The sequence below is a fragment of the Nanorana parkeri genome, unplaced genomic scaffold (genome assembly GCF_000935625.1).
Source record: "Nanorana parkeri isolate BGI_ZX_2015 unplaced genomic scaffold, ASM93562v1 scaffold986, whole genome shotgun sequence".
In the NCBI taxonomy this organism is placed as follows: domain Eukaryota; kingdom Metazoa; phylum Chordata; class Amphibia; order Anura; family Dicroglossidae; genus Nanorana; species Nanorana parkeri.
In genome coordinates this window covers 107,676-126,798 of record NW_017307254.1, presented here as the reverse complement: position 1 = coordinate 126,798, position 19,123 = coordinate 107,676, and the positions used below count along the sequence as shown (strand labels likewise).

At 41.7% G+C, this 19,123-nt stretch overlaps 1 protein-coding gene across 1 annotated transcript in view; it reads right to left on the bottom strand.

Annotated features, from left to right (window-relative positions):
- SMPDL3B (sphingomyelin phosphodiesterase acid like 3B) overlaps nt 1-18,626 on the bottom strand; it is a 25,525-nt gene extending 6,899 nt beyond the window's left edge. Inside the window, exons 1-7 of the mRNA XM_018566887.1 lie at nt 18,566-18,626; nt 18,268-18,481; nt 9,495-9,592; nt 3,290-3,433; nt 2,993-3,165; nt 1,274-1,454; nt 782-915 (exon numbers count right to left, since the gene is read on the bottom strand). Of these exons, the coding sequence (XP_018422389.1) occupies nt 782-915; nt 1,274-1,454; nt 2,993-3,165; nt 3,290-3,433; nt 9,495-9,592; nt 18,268-18,481; nt 18,566-18,626 (1,005 nt within the window). The remainder of the gene's footprint in view (nt 1-781; nt 916-1,273; nt 1,455-2,992; nt 3,166-3,289; nt 3,434-9,494; nt 9,593-18,267; nt 18,482-18,565) is intronic.
- Between the last annotated feature and the right edge of the window lie 497 nt (nt 18,627-19,123).

Here is a 19,123-nt window from a genome sequence, read left to right as displayed (position 1 = left end):
GGTTGAATGCTTGTCAAGTCTAGGGGTAAAGGGATAAGGAGAAATACTTACCTTATTACCTGCTCCAGGCTTCCTCCATCTGTGCAATAGGTCCCGACAAAGCTTTCCCTCTAAGGCACTCCCGGCCACGGTCACATGCTTGCCTCCTTCACATACAATGCAGAGCTAATAGCAGGATATCAGCAGCATTGTATGTCAGTACATCGAAGGACAGCCCACAACCTGGAGCATCAGAGAGAAGATGAGAGCTGGAGCCTGCCAGATTGAGGGTAAGGGTAAGTAAAATAACCTCTTTATCTCACCCCTGGACTAAACGAACATGAAACTGTTGCAGTGAAGGGGGTTCCCACTGTAAGGGTATTTCTTTTCCCACCTGAAGTTCAGCTTTAATTCAACTTTGAGTAAACCTGATGTGGGCACAATAAAGATCCACTTTAATAAGGCCAGGAAGGTAGCGCTGGAACGGCCCTGTTTTCCCCTGCAACCAGATGGTGCTTTCTACCACTAAGCCATTTTTAATCTGGTTATGATCATCCACTTGGCTGCCTGTAAAAAGCAACTTTGCTTGATCACAAATACTTTGCCACTGCTGGGTGCTGCTTAGTACTCTAGTTGTCCAGTCTTTCAGCACATCTTCCCATTGGCTGACACAAAGGATCTGGACAGTTTTCTGCTGGAGTACACACATTTCTACACATTTTTATGTTATTGCCATGCATATAAGCTTGTTATATAAACTTCCAGAGTTCAGCTCTAAAATAAATGTATCCCTAATACATACCACAATTTTAAGGGTTTTCTGGTCGTATTCAAATACTCTTATTCCAGGATTGTTGGCTCCATTCTCCACACCTGGTAATGTGGTCTTCCATGGAGATACTCCAGGAGCAATAAACATGGTGCTTATGGGGTCACCTTGAATGACAGTGAAGCAATAAGTCACATATTAGAAAATGGACTAATAACAGCAAACTGTTTTGCTTTCTTTCAGCGGATGCATAAAATTGCCCAGGCCTAGTCTTTACATTTGTTCCAGATGTTCCAAAATCACAGAATTGAGAAGTAGATTTGTAGGAATGTTATATTATCCCCTTTACATGCTCTCAGTGTGTAGAGAAACTGCTCTTGATGTATTTAGGGACTGCAAAGTACAGCAACTGACAACACAGGGTGCATGTTGGCGTTCCATGAGGACGCGCACCTACAGATTGCTTAATTGATTTTAAATTATGCTGCATTTATTTTGTTAAATATATTTCATCAAAAACATTACCTGAGTTGCTGTAGAACATTCTGAAAGAGTCTGTGTGATGATGTCCAAAGAACTGTCCTTGGATCACTTGGTGATGTTTCTGGATGATCTCCACATAGCGCTTGTTAAAGGTCTCCCTGAACCAAGGTTTTCCGCGTTTCTTTTCAAAGTATCCTGGGGGTACATGTGCCACTATATACACCTGCAATGTATGAGAGAATTTGAGTGTGTAGTGGTCTATTCTGAAAATACCCATAATTCCTTTCTAAAAATAATTTCAAAATGCACACAAAATATAGTATATACATTTTTCCAAGCCTTGGACATCACACATGTAGTGTCTGATTAGGTGTACTCATCTGACCAGTTTATGCAAGTTGTATACAAGTTTAGGGTCAGCATGGCACATTCACTAAGGTTTGCTGTTTCTTGAGCTTATTACAAGACGAATGCATGGATCAAATGGTGGAAGTTCGAACTAGGAAAAATGCTCTGTTAGATCTAATCATTTTATACATGGAGCTGGTTGCAGACATAGATGTGACAGCTGGTCCAATCCCACTGCCACCAATATGTAAGTATACCTAGTTCCGATCCTACCATGCTGCCAACAAGATGTGACGATACCACTCTCAGCCTCCCACATTTTGGGAGGACAACAATCTAAGGCCAGCAGACAGAGCGATCTTCATTGGGATTTGGTTAACGCCACAGTTAACCCTGTATACACATAATAGCTGCCACCGTCTGTTTTAACGGAAACACTCACCGTTCCCAGCATATTCTGTGACAATTCAAAACTTAAGCACTGCCTGCGATGACCAGTGTCCCTTCAGACAGGAATATAACAAGTTTTACAATATGGTAGCACTCTTCAGAGACAGGGATTCTTTAAGTTCTTATTTAGAGTGTAGAAATAAACTTAAGGATTTTAAAAGGTTATTTTTAATAAGGGAAACCGTGCAGAAAAATATATAGAAAAAGGTGTTACATAAAAGAGACAATAAGCCAATTAGCAAAGTCCTGGGTTAGTATATGGGTTACAGCAGAGGCCAGTCAATGAAGCAGAAAAGGAGTCTGATATTGGCTCTTTTTGATGGTAAATTAGAGCTGTCACTGCTTTCTGCAGCAGCTTTTTGTGGGCCCTCTAGAGGGTGTTACTTAGTCAGCTCCCACCCAATCAGAAAGGCCCAAGGGGGTGAGACAGAGGGGTGAAGCAACAATATCTCACCTGTCCCTCCCATAAGGTCAGTTTCACAAAAGTACCCATATTTTTATGCACCCACATGCTACCACCTGATAAACCATGGATTATGATGCTTTATGAAATTAGTTTTGTATAGAGACCAGACTTGACATATATCTGTGGTGTATGCCTCCCTTAGAAGGGATAATGTGTGCCCTCTGCACTTCCCAAGCCAGGAGTGCTTGTTATGTCTGCAATCAGTGTCCCATGGCACACACACAATTATATATATATATATATAAAATTCTTCCATGTAGTACCATACATCCACCTTCTAAACTGCATACTCTGCATAATTTCAGGCTGGGAAAATGGTGTCCTGTCTTGTACAACATGGTCCACCACAAGTAGGTACAACACTGTGTAGTAAGCATCAGTGCTGTCCCTGGTGAGGCATCTAATGCCTGGAAGGTGGGTAGTTGTTCAACCATTTATATGACTCCAATGCTGTATCGTCTTGCAATTTACTAATTCTTTAACAATCAGAATTTTACCTTTTCCCCTTTTTGGGAAGCATCAGTTAATTGATTTTCTAACCAAACAAACTGGTCCCCAGGATCCTCCATATTGGCTGTTACACTGTTGGAATCATAATACAAATTGGTATTTAGGATGATTATACGACCTGTAGCTCCCAGATTTACCACCTGTTCGCTGTAATATGCTCCTAGGGAGAAAAGGCACAATAGGATTGTGTTGATATACTATATATATTTTTTTTAAAGAAAAATGACTCAATGCACATTCATAAACACAGCCAACAATTCTTATTTGCTTAGCCATTCTATTACCTTTTTGAAAAGTAGATACTGATTCTGGTTTTAGCCATGATCTCCAAAATCCTGATATCGAATAATAAATGGAATTATTCTGCACTGGAAGTTGATTTTTAGGGTGGAAATCATGATTTCCTAAAGCAGCGTAAACTTTGGTTGCTGGGTAGAAGCAGAATGCAAAAGTAGAAAAGTAGTTAGTGAAATAAAACAAGGTTCTAATTGTGTCTATAATATTATGCACCCAGTGAAGGGACCCGAGTCATGCTATTGAGTATAAACACCATATAAAATCCATACTGTGATGGAAATATTTATAATATTATATTATATGAATGGGCTGCTAAATGCACTACAACAGATCCAAAAGAGAGCTGAGACAAGATAGAGGGAACAATAAGGAGCTTACATACAGCATCTATACTGAGGTTCTCTTACACAGGATAGCATCAGGAACGGAATGGTTTTCTTTAACAAGAACATCTCTTTTTGAACAATATCATTATTCTTTTTTGCAAGAACTGAGTATAACTCCTATATCATCTTGAATTTGAAGGAACATCTGAGTAAACAAGTCTCTGGGTGGTATCAGAGCAATCATTTTGTCTATCACTTGGCTTGAAACATTTTTCGTGGAGAGAAAAAAAAATATATAAAAATTGATAGAAAGGATATCTCAGAGGTGGGAACATTACTAGGTAGTGTATACCTGAACCCCCAGACTGCTTGGAGGGGGTTGATGGAATCACAATGACCAATCAAAATTGGGGAAAAGTAATTATATGATAGGAAAAAAAGAAACCTTGAAAACACAGTGTGAATCAACAAGCCACAAGATAAATCAGACCACATGTTGTTATCATCAGTGAATGCCTGAAAGAAGAAAGAGGTTTAGTAAAAAGTTAGCCAGTGTTACGAGTAACCGAGGCAGGCTTCCTTGCCTGTAGAGTCTAGCATGAGGTTGCTAGTCTGTAAACCTTTTGCTCTTACTTTGAAGAGTGAGTTAAAAAAAAATCCAATCACTGTGGAACAAAGCTATTTAATTTTTGAACTTTGTATTCCCTCTAGTGTAGGTTTACTAACTCCCGTCAGCATGTCTCTTCCCGGGGACAATAGTAAACGCATGGTTTGGCAGCCAAGCCTCAGTCAGGTGCTACTCTCGGTGATTAAGAAAAACTATTTTGCCTGAGAAATGATTGACATCTTAAATCTTATGATCTTTATTTAATAAATTGTTGAATATCTCTTATTCATGCTATAGTCACCTTTGCATTGCACCTGCTAAATCACTTCTTAAAAGAAGTTATTTAACTTATTCAGTTAACGATCTGCACCTAGCCTAATGCTATTAAACATATTGAGAGACATTTCCTATCTATTAATCACTATCACTACCGAATGGTTTGCCTTACTGAAAAATCAGCATCTGCAAAAAATAGGTGGTAATATATATACTGGGAGGTCTCTCTGATATACCAAGATCCTATTCACACCTTAGCGTTGTGGTAACGCGCAGTAAAACAAACACACATTTTATTGGATGTTACAGCAGTGAATGTACTGCAGTCTGTTGCAGGGCCATTCATTTTGAATGGCACCCTAGCACACTTATACAATGCACCCTGCAAGTAAGTAGCATATTCTTTTCAGCGGCTGAGCTCCAGTACACAGGTGTGTATACAATGTCCATAGAAATGAATGGGAGAGATGAGTTGACTCCTTCTTCCTCCCCTGGAACCCTGTGAAATACGTTGTACTTCTTGGTATAGGGGTTGGGCAAATTATTCTTCCCCCTTTCTCCCCATGATGTAGTGCTGCGTGCATGAGCAGCCAATCAACCGGCCAGACTAATTTAATTTGGTTTGTGGGGCGGGTCACCATGCCGATGAAATTTCTGACTCAGAAGTCTGAAACAACTCAGAATTTACACAGTGATTTTGCAGTGGGCCTTGGCAGGAAAACAGGGTAGTGTAGTCCTGACTGGCAGCCCCTTTAAAGGGCAAGAGCAGCAGAGCTCAGACATTCTTGGCTGTGACAGGTTGGAAGAGAGACAAAGTGCTGAGAGAAGACAACTTTGATTGGCCACAGCAATGTCTGGACTTAGTCCCACCAGACCCTTAGGAAGTTTGGGGAGAGAGGGACGAGTGGAAAAAAGAGCCATGAGCAGGCACAGAGTAATAGGGGAAGTGCATCAGGGGGACAGAACAAAGAACCCGAGCTGAATGCTGCCAAGGAGAGATGCAACCTACAGAGAGGCTGCCAAGCTACAAGGAGAGAACTGCCAGGAGCCCATAGAGTATTGCTGTATGCTAGAAGGAGAGACTGTGCTGTGAGCCAGGCTGAAACGAGTGCTCTGTGATGAGCCAAAGGACCCCAGCAGATGGCAGATACCGGTGCAGGCTTTTTGAGGGGAGCTCAGAGAGCATTTGACCTCTCGTTTGGCCTCCTTGGAACAATTTTCTACCCCAAAGGACATGTACACAACAGCAGGGGTGGGAAGCCTTTTGCCCACCTGTACTTGTTTTAAGCTTGCTTGCTGTTACTGAACTTTGCTGGCAACAGGAAAATCATCAGGATGCTTTGGGAGTGTTTCCTTGTGGATTACAAATACTTTCAATTTGAGAATCAGCACTCCCAACAAAAGTTTAAGAGCCCAACCATTGGCAGACTGTATAATTGTTTTTCTACGGGCCTGTAGTGTAGATAGGTCCTAAAAACATTGGACAGGTCATATTGTTAATTACATCTTATGGTGTTCTCTTTAGAGTTATTTTCTGTTATAGTACATTGTTGTCAGCTGGGTTGTTCTGCTTTTATCTGTCCAGTGCAAGGCATTTCACAGGCGATAAGAAGGAACAAGAGTCATGTACTTTGCTTTAACGTTGTTTGTTCCTGTTCTAGATATTGAGGTAACCCTGCTAATGTTGTAACTATTTAAACCAAACTTCCCCTTGTCGTGACGAAAATAAAGCCTTTTTGTAACTCTACTGGTGTTTCAGTGTGTTGTCAGGTCCACCTAAAGTTCACCACTGTGTGTGGCAGAAGGAACCATCTATCCAGCAGCTGCCTAGAGAGTTTGAGCTACATGAGTGGGCTCATCCAGGAACCTTCTGGCCCTTTTGGCAGAATGTTAACTGTGTCAGGAAGTAGGAGTCAAGCTATACTAGTCTGACTCTTCTTTAGAAGGTGTGCACCCCATACTGCCACCGATGTACTAACATTTGGTCCAAGAGAAGAAGGCCCAGGGAAGAGTTCCAGTCAGTGTCCACAACACCACTGACTTCGTGGGCTCAAATGTCGCATGCGCAAGTGAGCCCAGCAACCTCCTTTTCAGTAGAAGGAGCAGAAGATGAAATACCTGTGGAACGCCTTTTTCCAGCAGATACTTCAATACAGTACTGCCATAATGGAAGAGCAGACTCAGACCTAGCTTCTAAGAGGGCAGGATAGGTTATCCAAGAACGAGTTTGATGTGGGGTATGCAAAGAGTATTCAGTGAAGCATATGCCTATGGGAAGACAATCCCCTCAGACACAGACCTTGTCAAAATTTGGAGGGAGGTCTGGAAGATTTGAGAACGCAAATTGCAGAATTGAAGAGAACTGAAGTCCTTCAAGAGTCTCTGGAGCAAAGAGTCAAGCAACAGATTCATGCTCTCAAGAGATAAACGTATGGATCACCACCACAGTACGTAGGCTCCATATTGCGCAAGTATACCCAATCACCGTACCAGTGAATGATACCCCCAGCCCATCTCCGGACAAACCATGGTGGAAACTTCCTTTATCCAAAACATAACATAATTGTTATCAGGTTGTATGTCAATGTTCACCTAGTTTAGGTACAATGTGGGGAATAAAGACTTTCAGTGGCAGGAGTGTTTAGCCCTGGCAGGCAGCACCTTTAAAAGGCAGGATCCATACAGCCCAAGCATTCTTGGCTCCACCTCAGCTTACCCTTGTGTTTCCCACTGCTGGACTGGACAGTGGGTCAGGGAGACAAAGTGCTGAGAGAGAGGAGGACTTTAAATGGCCACTGTGGTAGCCTGACTTTACCCCGGCCCATCATTCCCACAGGAAGCTCAGACAAAGAAAGAGCAGAGTAAAAAAAAAAGTGTGAGCAAGCATGGAGTAAAGGAAAGTGTGGTTTTGAGGGAAGGAAAGAACACTGGGACCCAAGCGCAACAGACCTTCTGCCGGGGAGCGCAGTACGGTGTGGAGAGACTGCTCGGCTGTTGGGAGAAGACTGCTGGGAGCCTGGAGAGTATTGTTGTGCTTGCTGTGTGCAATCCTGAGGAGACTGTGCTCTGAACCAGACTGAAGAGAGTGCTGCTGTGCTGAGCCAGGGGACCCCTGTAGACACCAGATACAGGCACAGGCTGCCCAGCATGCTTTGGGAGCATTTCTCTTAGAACGTAAGCGCTCCAACAAGAGCTTCAGGGCACTACCGCTGGCAGCCTGTATAACTGGTACGTGTGCTTGACATCTAGTTAACCCTATTATTGCTGTAACTGCTTAAGGTAAACGTCCTGTTGCAGGGATTGTCCTGGCCCAATTGAAGCTTATTTGTAAAACTACTGATTTGTTTGTCAGTTGTCGGATCCAGCTATGGGCAGGTCACCACTGGAAGCAGCAGAGGGACCCACATATCCTGCAGCTCCCTAGGAAGTTATAGCTACAGAAGTTAAATATTAGCAGCAGTAGGAACACAGTACAGTTCACTATAAAATGTATGACCATGTGTTTACAGGTGTGCAAATTTACCCATACATGCACCCATAAGCAAGTGTCTATGTTCATATATACTGTATACTAGCTGTTGCAAGGCACACTGCCAACTATAATCACATGAAAGGGGCTGGGAGTCATAATAACCACTGACTACAAACTGATTTCTGTCATTTGACAGTGAACACCGGACAAGCCATACACCTATAGATTTATCTGCAGATTTTCTATGGTCAGATGGAAAAAGTGCAACAGATTCCTCCATCTACGCTAAACTGTGTGGATGGAAATCTCCCACTGTGCCAAGCTTCAGTATCTTGCTAGTCGGCCCCGCTGGCTCTCAAAATACCTGAACAATGCCTGCATCCAATCAGATTGTTCAGGTATTTTGAGAGCCAGCGGGGTTACTACAGATGGAGGAATCTGTTGCACTTTTTCCATCTGACCATAGAAAATCAACAGAATCTATAGGTGTATGGCCAGCTTTACACCCCTTAGGGCCTCTTCACACCAGGTGCATTGAGCTGCCTTAATCTAGTAACTAACGTCTCCATAAAGAGGACCTGTCAGTGTACCTGTGCTATTATATAGGGGGATGGTATCCCCCTATGAAATAGCAATAACAATAAGTGGAAAAAAAAAAATCTATATAAACAAAAAGTTAAAAAAATAAAAGTCACAAATAAAAAAAGTAAACCCCCCCCCAATGTTTAAGTCCCCCCCCCTTCGTTTACGCACATAAACGTAAATACGCGTCGCATGCGCCAGCGCGCGAAAATGACAATTGCGCTACACATGTTAGGTATCGTCGCGAACGTCGCAGTGAGAGCAATCATTTTAGGGCCATCAATCACGGATAACACTAAACTGATGAGCGGTAAAAGCTTTTTATGCGTCGCCTATGGCCAATTTTGGGTAATGTAGTTTTTTTTAGGTTTCGCGCGCAATTTTAAGGCTTGACATGTTTGGTGTCTCTTTACCCGACGTGACCCCGTCTTTTACATTTTACCAAAAAATTGGGTAATTATAAATGTTTTAGAATTTAATATAGGGGAAACTGTTTTTTTTTTTTTTAAATTCTGTAATTTTTCCTTAATATATTAAAAAATAAAAACCCCAGTGGTGATTAAATACCACCAAAAGAAAGCTCTATGTGTCCCCAAAAAAGGGTATAAAATTCATTTCAGTACAGCGCTGCATGACGGAATAAATGTCAGTTAAAGTACCGCAGCGCTGAATACTGAAAAATGGCCTGGATGGGAAGGGGGTTTAACACCGCGGATGTCAACTGGTTAAAGAAGATAGATCATGTCTGCAAGGTCATCTAACCTCTTTGGGCAGCTTTAGTTCAGAAAAATCTTTATTGTTCTCACTGGACAAACTTAAAATGACCAAGCACACCTTCTAGAGAATATTAGATAAAAGAGATCATAGTTCTAACTTGAAGGCAACAGTGATAACAGTTTTTATTGTACATGATTTATTTTACTACTTACTTGGAAACACTTCAATGATTAGACCTGTCAGCCATTCGACGATGTCCAGGACAGCCTTCTCACCAAGTTGTTCATTGGGTACATGGGGAGTGTCATCCCTAGAATCCAGCACAAAAATATATTTATTATATTCTAGTAACATATCAGGTCCCTTTTATTTACAGAGTGGAAACACCTAGTGCATTACAAACAGAATCTTGCATTTAGTTGTGGACCATCCCTGTCTGTTCTTATAGTGTTGCCGGACCACATGTAACATGTCATACATTGTCGAACCCTTTTTTTTATCATAAGTGACTTTCTCATCTTGGAACCTCAGCTTAAATTATTCTTTTTGCTCTTTTTATACTCCTGTTCACAGAGGTTTAGCACATATTTGGCCGAAATTTTTAAAGTGACACTAAACTCAGGAGTGAAATCTTAAAAATGTATTCAAGTGCCCTATTAACATAATGTATCTTATTTGTGTATCACTCAGCTGTAGATCCTCGAATAATCTCTGAACTGGTGCTGACACTGTCCTTACTTCTGGAGGGTGGCTACGTTTATTCCACATGGTCCCTGTGTGTGTTGTAAAGTAGGCACTGCTTCAAGCTCACTTCCGCGCTGCACTACAATCTCATGTTTAGTTTACTAATTTGTACTGAGATTGTAGACCATGATGGCACATACACTTGTCTTGCATGCACAGGAGATGGATACAGATGTGCTATAACAATCCCAGTGCTGATTTGTGTTAGATCCTGGGTCAGAGGCACTGTCTTGTTAACAGAGAGTAATCTATAGGAATGGGAATACAGTGTAAATACATACAGGTGATGTTGCATGGGGAATAGTTTGAAGCGAACACTAAATTGTATTATTGCCAGTTGAGTAAATGCATTGTTACTGCACCAAGTGCTGACAAATGCTCATTGGGTAGCAGGAACACAAGCACCACATACTTTTTTTCAATGCTATAAAAATTGTATGCTGCTTATGAGAAGAATATGACACACCAAAAACCACCACCCTCTTGGCACTGATTTTTGAAGTCCTACCCAGTTGTACTTTCTATAGTAATTACCATGTAAACTCAGCTACCTGTTGGGGAATTCTGAACATGGTTTCAGCTACAGGCCTGGTGGGTATGGTCTGGTGAACAAAATGGAGGAATTGGAACTTTTACTACTCAAGGAGCAGTATGATTTTGTGGGGATATCGGAAACCTGGCTGGATGGCTCACATGATTGAGCTGCAAATATCGGGGGATATTCATTACTTTGCAGGGATAGGGAAGTAAGAAGGGGGGAGGGGTATGCACTCTGAGATTGTGGACAGTGCTGAATCCTTATGGTAAGAGATGAAAATGAATGGAAAAAAAAAGATAAAATTACTGGTGGGAATATGCTACAGGCCCCTGAACATAATATAGGAGGAAGAGACTCAATTATTGTCACAGATAGAAATAGCAGGGATACTGATTGGGCAAATAAAACCGGGCAAATAAAACCGCACACTCAAGTAAGGGCCATTACTTTTTGAATATACTCCTGAGACAATTTTATGGGACAAATGGTGGAAACCCCAACTAGAAAAAATACTTGGTTGGATTTATTAATTACAAGCAACACAGAGCTGATTAGAGATGTAGAAATTGGGGATATCCTAGGGAACAGTGATCATAGATTGATAACATTCACAATAAACTGCAGGAAGCAGACAAGTTGGTATGACAAGAACAATTCATTTTAAAAAGGCTAACTTTAATAAACTGAGATATGTGGCAGAAATTGGGACCAAATCTTCCCAAATATGAACACTGAGGACAAGTGGGAATGTTCCAGGGAAATTTTAAATAACATTCACCAGTGCATACCATACCATACCAACTAAGTCAAAACATCAAAAAGTAAACCAGTGTGGTTAATTAGCAAATTAAAGCAATATATAAAAGGAAAAGGCCTTCAAAAATATAAGAGAGAGGTCACCATCGGCATTCCAGTACTACAAAAAATTTAACAAAAGATACAAAAGGGGGCAAAAATAGAATATGAGGAACACATAGCAACAGAAGGCAAAAGAAGCCAAGAAATGCTTTAAATATATAAATACTAAGAGGGTAATAACAGAACATGTAGGTCCCATAACAGATGAAAGGGGGAAGTTGGCTACCAGTTACAGGGAAAAAACTGATGTGTTAAACACATTCTTTGCTTCTATCTTTACAGGAGACGGGGTTAATAAACAAGGCATCAATTCAAATAATAAGACATTTAACGTATCTCATTGGCTGTCAGAGGTCAGAGTAGAAAGAGTCTACAAAAATGTAAATGAATCCCCAGGACCTGATGGGTTACATCTTCCAGTACTGAAGGAACTTAGCCAGGTCATAGCCAAAGCATTGTACATGTTTTATGGACACTCTAATCTCAGTTATGAAACCTGCGGATTGGTGCAAAGCGAATGTGGTACCAATATACATAAAGGAAACGAAGTACAGCTTGTAACAATAGGCGAGTCAGCTTAACATTGATAGTATGTAAAATATTTGAAGGAATAATAAGGGACTATATGCAGGAATTTGCCCATGAAAATGGTATAATAAGTAGCAACCAACATAAATTCATGAAAGTCCGTTCTTATCAGACCAATCTATTAACATTCTATGAGGAAGTCAGTAATATTTAGACAGAGGAATACCAGTAGACGTGGTGTATCTTGACTTTGCTAAAGCATTTGATACAGTACCCCACAGTTGTTTAATTCACAAACTAAGGTCTATCGGTTTGAATGAAATTATATATACATGGGTGGGAAATTGTCTGCGCGATCGGATCCAGAGGGTGGTAATAAATTATTCATTTTCTAACTAGGCAAAAGTTGGGAGTGGGGTGCCCCAGGGTTTGGTCTTGGGTCTGATTCAGTTTATCTTATTCTTGAATGATATGGAGAATGGAATAAATAGTTCAGTCTCTGAGTTTGCGGATAATACTAAACTGTGTAGGGCAGTCAATTCTCAAGAAGACATACATTCACTTCAACAAGGCCTATATAAAATTGAGGCCTGGGCTGCAAGATGGCAAATGCGATTTAATATTGAAATATGCAAGGTTATGCACACGGGAGCAAAGAACGTGTGTGCAAACTGCTACCTAGGGGGTGCTCCACTGGGGAAGTCAGACATGGAGAAAGACCTGGGGGTTCTCATAGATCATAAATTCATCAGTAGTATACAATGCCAAGCAGCAGCCAGCAAAACAAGATACTATCCTGCATTAAAAGAAGGATTTTAGTGAGGGATAAAAACATAACTTTACCACTTTATAAATCACTAGTTCGGCCACACCTTGAGTATACGGTTCAGTTTTGGTCACCAATCCTCAGGAAAGACATCTACGAAAATAAGAGAGTTTGGAGAAGGGCTACAAAATTTATAAGATGGATAGAAGGCCTGAGTTTTAAAGATCGCTTCGGAAATTAAACTTATTCTCCTTAGAAAAGAGGCACTTAAGAGGGGACCTAATTGCAATTATCAAAATCATTAATGGGGACCACATTATCCAGAATAAGATGTTCACACCAAGAACTGTATTGATGACACGAGGGCACAGCAGCAAGAGGTTAGAAGAGAGGCGGTTTATTCATAGACTACGTAAGGGATTTCTTTCACTGTGATAGTAAAAATTTGGAATTCTTTTCCACAGTAGAGAGTAGTATCTGCTGATAGCATTGATAAATTCAAGAAACTTCTAGAAGAGTTTCTTAGTTCACTAAATATTCAAGGATATGGGAACTACAAAGAGCCACAAACACAAACACACAAACACACGTTGAGCTAGATGGACCGGTGTCCTTATTCAACCTTACCAACTATGTAACTAGAGTTAATAAACAAGAATGTGTGAAGTATAGTTTGTTTTGGGGGAACAAGTAAGAGAGACTCTCGGAGCTTGTTATGGATAAAGAATGAGTGTCTTCTGTCTATTAGGGGCATGTAAAATGTTAATCAACTTCCATAAATGACCAAGATAATATAAAGAACAACTCCGGGCAAGTCAATTCTTAACCCTTGCAGTGGGGCTATATACGCACTACAAGGGTTAAGTGCTTGTTTTTCCTAGGAAGCTAAAATAATAAAAACTTATATTCACCTGAACCACGATCCCAGCTGGCTCCTACAGCAGTCCCTGCAGCCCGTCCCCTCCTCCACTCCAGCAATGGTATATGCCTCGGCGTCCTCACATTCAATACACTGCATAGAACGTGATAACTCACAGGAACTAGAGCAGAGGGGGAGCGAGACTGAAGGCACCAGTTTAAGGGGGCGCCGGGATCACAGTTCGGGTGAGTATAACTTTGTTATTTTAGTTCCCTAGACAAAATGAGCACTTAACCCTTTGCAGGAGAAGCCCCATTGCAAGGGTTGAGAATTTATTTGCCTGCAGTTCCGCTTTAAATATAAAAACAGAGGAAAGTGTTAAACTTTTTCACTTCAGAATAAAGTGCCATGCATACTGTATATGTTTAATAAAAATGGATTATTCTATCACAGCACAAGACAGTGGTCTGGATTATTCTACATCACTGACAACACACACTGGAGTCTTTTGTGGTTTGTTTATGTAGCGCTCTCCCCCGAAGGAGCCGCTGGATGATCGGGTCCTCCTTTAGCCTGTCTAGGGATTTCTAAAACACATGGCTGCCCCAAAAGCACTTACCACCTCCAGTGGTTACCGACAAAGTGAAGTCCAGACAGTAGATCAAGCAGAATCTCTTTTAATGCCGAACTCCAGGGAGAGAGGGAGAGGGTCAGGTGCATCCAGGATGAGGTAGGCTCCTTTTCTTAGAAATAGAGCATAGTAACTGCTGCCATCACAGACTTGGACCTTTAAGCCGTACCGGCAATCTGTGTAGAGAACATCTGGCAAGCAGCACTTTAGAAGTCCTCATCTATGTCCAGCTCCAGCATGAGTGGCTGACCACTGGGCCTCCAGGCTCGGGCCCCAGTGTCAGCGCCAGACCAGTCCCCAGGCTTACCGTGTTTCCCCAAAAATAAGACACTGTCTTATATTTTTTTTGGCTAAAAAAAAAACACACTAGGTCTTATTTTCGGGGTAGGTCCTATTTTTTTTCTTTTTTAATGTACAACAATCCACACTTATTCATGTAGAAAAGTCTACATGTATTCATGTACAAAAATATGGTTATCAGGGCAATCAGGGGTGCCGTACCTTTCCAAGAGCAATTTGCTAACCAATCGCTGGCCAGAATGAGCGAAGTGCACATTCACTATCGATTGCCCACAGGCGGCGTGCATTTGGTATCACTCCGCCTGTGACAGGAGCCGGCGCTATGGAGGAAACATCGGCTTATGCGGCTCTGCTTCCTCTGGTGCCGCCTCGCTTCCTCTAGCGCTGGCTTCGTTGGCACCGCTGATTCTCTCCTGCCTCTCCCGCGGCTCTTTAAGTTCCCCCTTATCCCCTTATGCCACCACCGGCCCCGGGAATGGTCACAACTAGGTCTTATTTTCGGGGTAGGTCTTCTATTTTAGCAATTCCCAAAAATAGTACTAGGTCTTATTTTCGGGGTAGGTCTTATTTTTGGGGAAACAGGGTAGGCCTAGCCAGTTCAAATTTCTCTGCAGCAGGCATCCTGCCCCCAGGAAGGCCCTGGGGGAGGGAAGAGGCTGTTACATCAGCCACACTGAACATTTATCTCTTCTCCCAGCATGCACCACTGCTCTGTACCTTCCAGTTGTTCATGAATTCTTTACAAAGACACAACCACTGGACACACATTGAATAGCTCTGTCTTTTAAAAAATATATTAATTACAAAATAGATGCCCGCCACCCCGGCAGATATTATTTGGCACATCAGGTATACAGGTTGCTAGTGCGATGCCTGGAAAGCCTATGAGGGGAATTTATCAAAACTGGAGCAGATGTGCATGGCAGCCAATCAGCTTCTGTGTTTCATTTTCAAACATTAACTGAACTGAAGAGAGAAACTGATTGGTTGCCATAGGCAACTGCTCCAGATTCTTCTGCTCCAGTTTTGATAAATTTCCCCCTATATGTGTGGGGTCAATGCAACGCTGAAACCAGACTAGCACTGGATGGGTGCATCAAAAGGAAAGGGGGCTGTAAAAGATGTGGGTCACCTTTCTAAGGCACAATAATGATGTTAACAGGCACATTATTACCACAATCAGTATCCCAGAAGCAGGGCTTAAATTCCTTTTGGGTTGGGTAAAAATAGCCAACCCAAATAGATTTACAATAATATATTATAGAAATACAATAGATAGAGATACAATAATAGATTTCTTTCATTCAGCCTGCAGACTAAATAAAAGAAGTCTAAAGGTGCCCATACACTGCACGATTCTCGAACGAGAATCGTGGGAAATCCCGCGATTGTACGAGAATCGAGTGGAGTGTAGGGAAGGCGTGCGACCGTTTCTACTGTCGGTCGCACGTCTTCAGTCGAACAAGCAGGCTAGAAAACCCGCCGGGAATCGGAAAACGGAAGCCCGCCCCTCATTGCAGTCATCGCAAGCCCGCCCCCCTGAGGGGCTGGGGCTCCAAGATGGGCAGATCGTATATTTTTTTAAGTACTTTACAACCCTCGCAAGACAAAAGTCTTGCGAGGGTTGTAAAGTCTATGGGCACCTTAACAGATTCCTCCATTCATGCCAAACAACATGAGTGTTGGATCTTCCCCACTGGGCTATTGCATTCTGACAGCTGGTGCCCGACACTGTCAGCATTTCATCTGATTACTATAATTTGGCCGACATTCTAACAGTGAATGGCCACCATTGGACCCCTTAGCTGTTCAGACGTCCATAAACACACACACACACACACACACACACACACTGGTCAATCGTATATTTTCTTAAAAGCAAGCTGAATTCATCAAATTATTGAAAAAGGTAAAAAAAAAAAAAAGTATTTAAGAAAACTTTTGTCTTTACCTCTCCTGCACAATTCCCCTGTTTATTCACAAACCAGGCGAAGTGTTACATTTGCTCTGCTGCATTAGCACTGTCAAGTTTTCAAATCAACAATGACTGACTCTAAAGCTGTCCATACGCCTATCAAAAGCTGTCAAAATACATGAACAATCTGATTGGATGCAGGCGTTGTTCAGGCGTTTTGAGAGCCAGCGGGGCCGACTAGCAAGATACTGAAGCTTGGCCCAGTGGGAGATTCCTCCATCCACACAGTTTAGTGTAGATGGAGGAGGAATCTGTTGCACTTTTTCCATCTGACCATAGAAAATCTATAGGAGTATGGCCAGCTTAATAAAGAATCTTAACTGGACTATTGGATTTTAGGGAATACTGGGACTGGGCTGTGATATACCCTGTGGAGTGGTAGGAGAACTTTTCTCCCTCACATTTAACCCTTAAAGAGGTCTTTAAAGAAGAGACTTGGCACTAAACAGATTAAATAATTTGATCTCTTGGATCTATTCTGTAGCCCAGCGGTTCTCAACCTTTATTCAGCCATGGCACCCTTTAAAAGTACACAAAATCTTAAGGCAACCGAGTCTAAAATGTAAACGTTAAGATGTAGAAAATGATGTGTGGCCCCTCCAAAATCCATACCAGACCCTTATCCCAGATAGAGGTCAAACTAAAGATTTTAAGAGCAGACCCCACACAAAAAAAGTGATCTCCACTTTTAAATAATGAGCCTTCCATTTCACATTACAGCCCCCTCTTTCACATAGGGATTCCCGACATCAGAAGCCCCCTTTACATCAGAAGGCCACTCCTTTCACACTAGAGTTCTCCATTCTCAAACTAGGAGCCTCTATTCACGTCATAGCCCCCTCATTTTAAATCCCTCTTCACATCAGGAGCACTTTTGACAGAAGAAGCACTCCTTCACATCAGAGTCCCCCCCTTCCACATCAGAGTTCCCCTCACAATAGAGTCCTCAGTCCCCCCTTCACATCAGAGTCCTACCATGACATCAGGAGCTGCAACTGTGGCAACATAGCAGAGGACAGAAGACTGGTCAGGCCTGGATGGAGGCAAACTTCCGTTCTTTTCTGAATGGATCCCACCACCCTCCCTGGATCTGCATTATTTGTTTACATGGTGCTGGTGGCCAGACCATTTGCACCATGAAAAAGCATGACATTGTGCAAAAATGTCAAGGCACCCCGGGGTTTTGTAGCACACAGGTTAATACAGGCTGCTTTAGCCTTTTCTTTCATTGCTGAATGAGGGGGGAGGAATTAACGGAGAGTGGTGTTATCCTACTTCCCTTTTTGAAGCACCTTCCTGATGCTGGAGGGCATAACAGCTGTTACTAGCATGGATCGGAACCTGCATGTTTGTGCCCCTTAAATCATCAGGAAACCAACCTGTATGCATGGAATTCTGGGCTGGTATATTTTATAGGAACCCGACCATATGTTACCGGTTACAATTTTGCCTAAGGATTAATAAATATACAGGAGTGTATTTACACTATATGAAAAATGTCAGCTGTCATACTGCATATTCATATTAGCAAGCATTGTATTATGCTAACCATAAACAGGCAGACTGCAAATATCCCAGAAATGCCTGTCCACCTTTGAGACCAAAGCATCCTATTTTTGCCTCAAACTATATAGAGTTTTTTTCTGTGAAGAAATCTTGTGCTCAAATAAAACTTTTCCAAAATATGTTATTAGCAAAATAAATTAATTTTCTGGCATGTTGGAAGTGAAGACAAACAGAACACTGACTAGGCTTGACTAATGTTAACTGCACACCTTGTACTCACCCAGTCCATAGTATGAAGTCCGGATTAGGTAGGATTGTTTTCATCGCATGAATAGAGGAGTTAATGAGTATGCCAGGAGAGTCACACAGATAATTCCCCCATTTCCCTGGATTTCTAACAGGCTGATCACCTGCAGATGGACAAACTTTACCAGGGTCAGAGGTCACTGTGTAGTTGGGCTCTAAGTGCAGGTCTGTAAGGTGCCAAAAATACCCTAGGAGGAAAAGGAAAAACACATTTAGCTAGTAAGAAATCTTTAAAACCAATCACACTGATTCCTTGTCATTTATAGGTTTACCTCTCTGTGCAGAGTTGATATCAGTCCAGATTGCAAGAAACAAGAATATTCTGAATTTCATTGTTGGAGAAGTGTGGCTCCACTTGGATTGTCTGTGAGTCTCCTCCCTTTGGCACACTGACTTATCCTTGTCTTCTGTTTTCCGGAAGTGTGCAACATTATATATACTCTAAGCAACTCTATCATATCTAGATTATTCATAGCTTAAAGATCATGTCTACATGGGTAATGTCAAAGTTCTTTACCTTGTAAAAAGTTTTATGGTTTAATTAGCAGAAGGCAAGTTAATTCTTTGGATTTTTGAAGAAAAAAAACTCAGCTGATACCATGGGAATGAACTGGAGAGCATTTAATATCAAGCATGCCACCCACAGCGAGCACGTTGCAATACAAACATATGTCTACTTAATCATAAAACAAAAATCATCCACACATTCAAACCGTGCACTAACTGGCACTAATCTGCTGAGATTGCTTCAAACTCACATGCACAGTCCAGGCATTGCATTAAAGCCAACCTCCAGCTAAATAGTTTTTGCATTTTGGATGGAGTGGGGA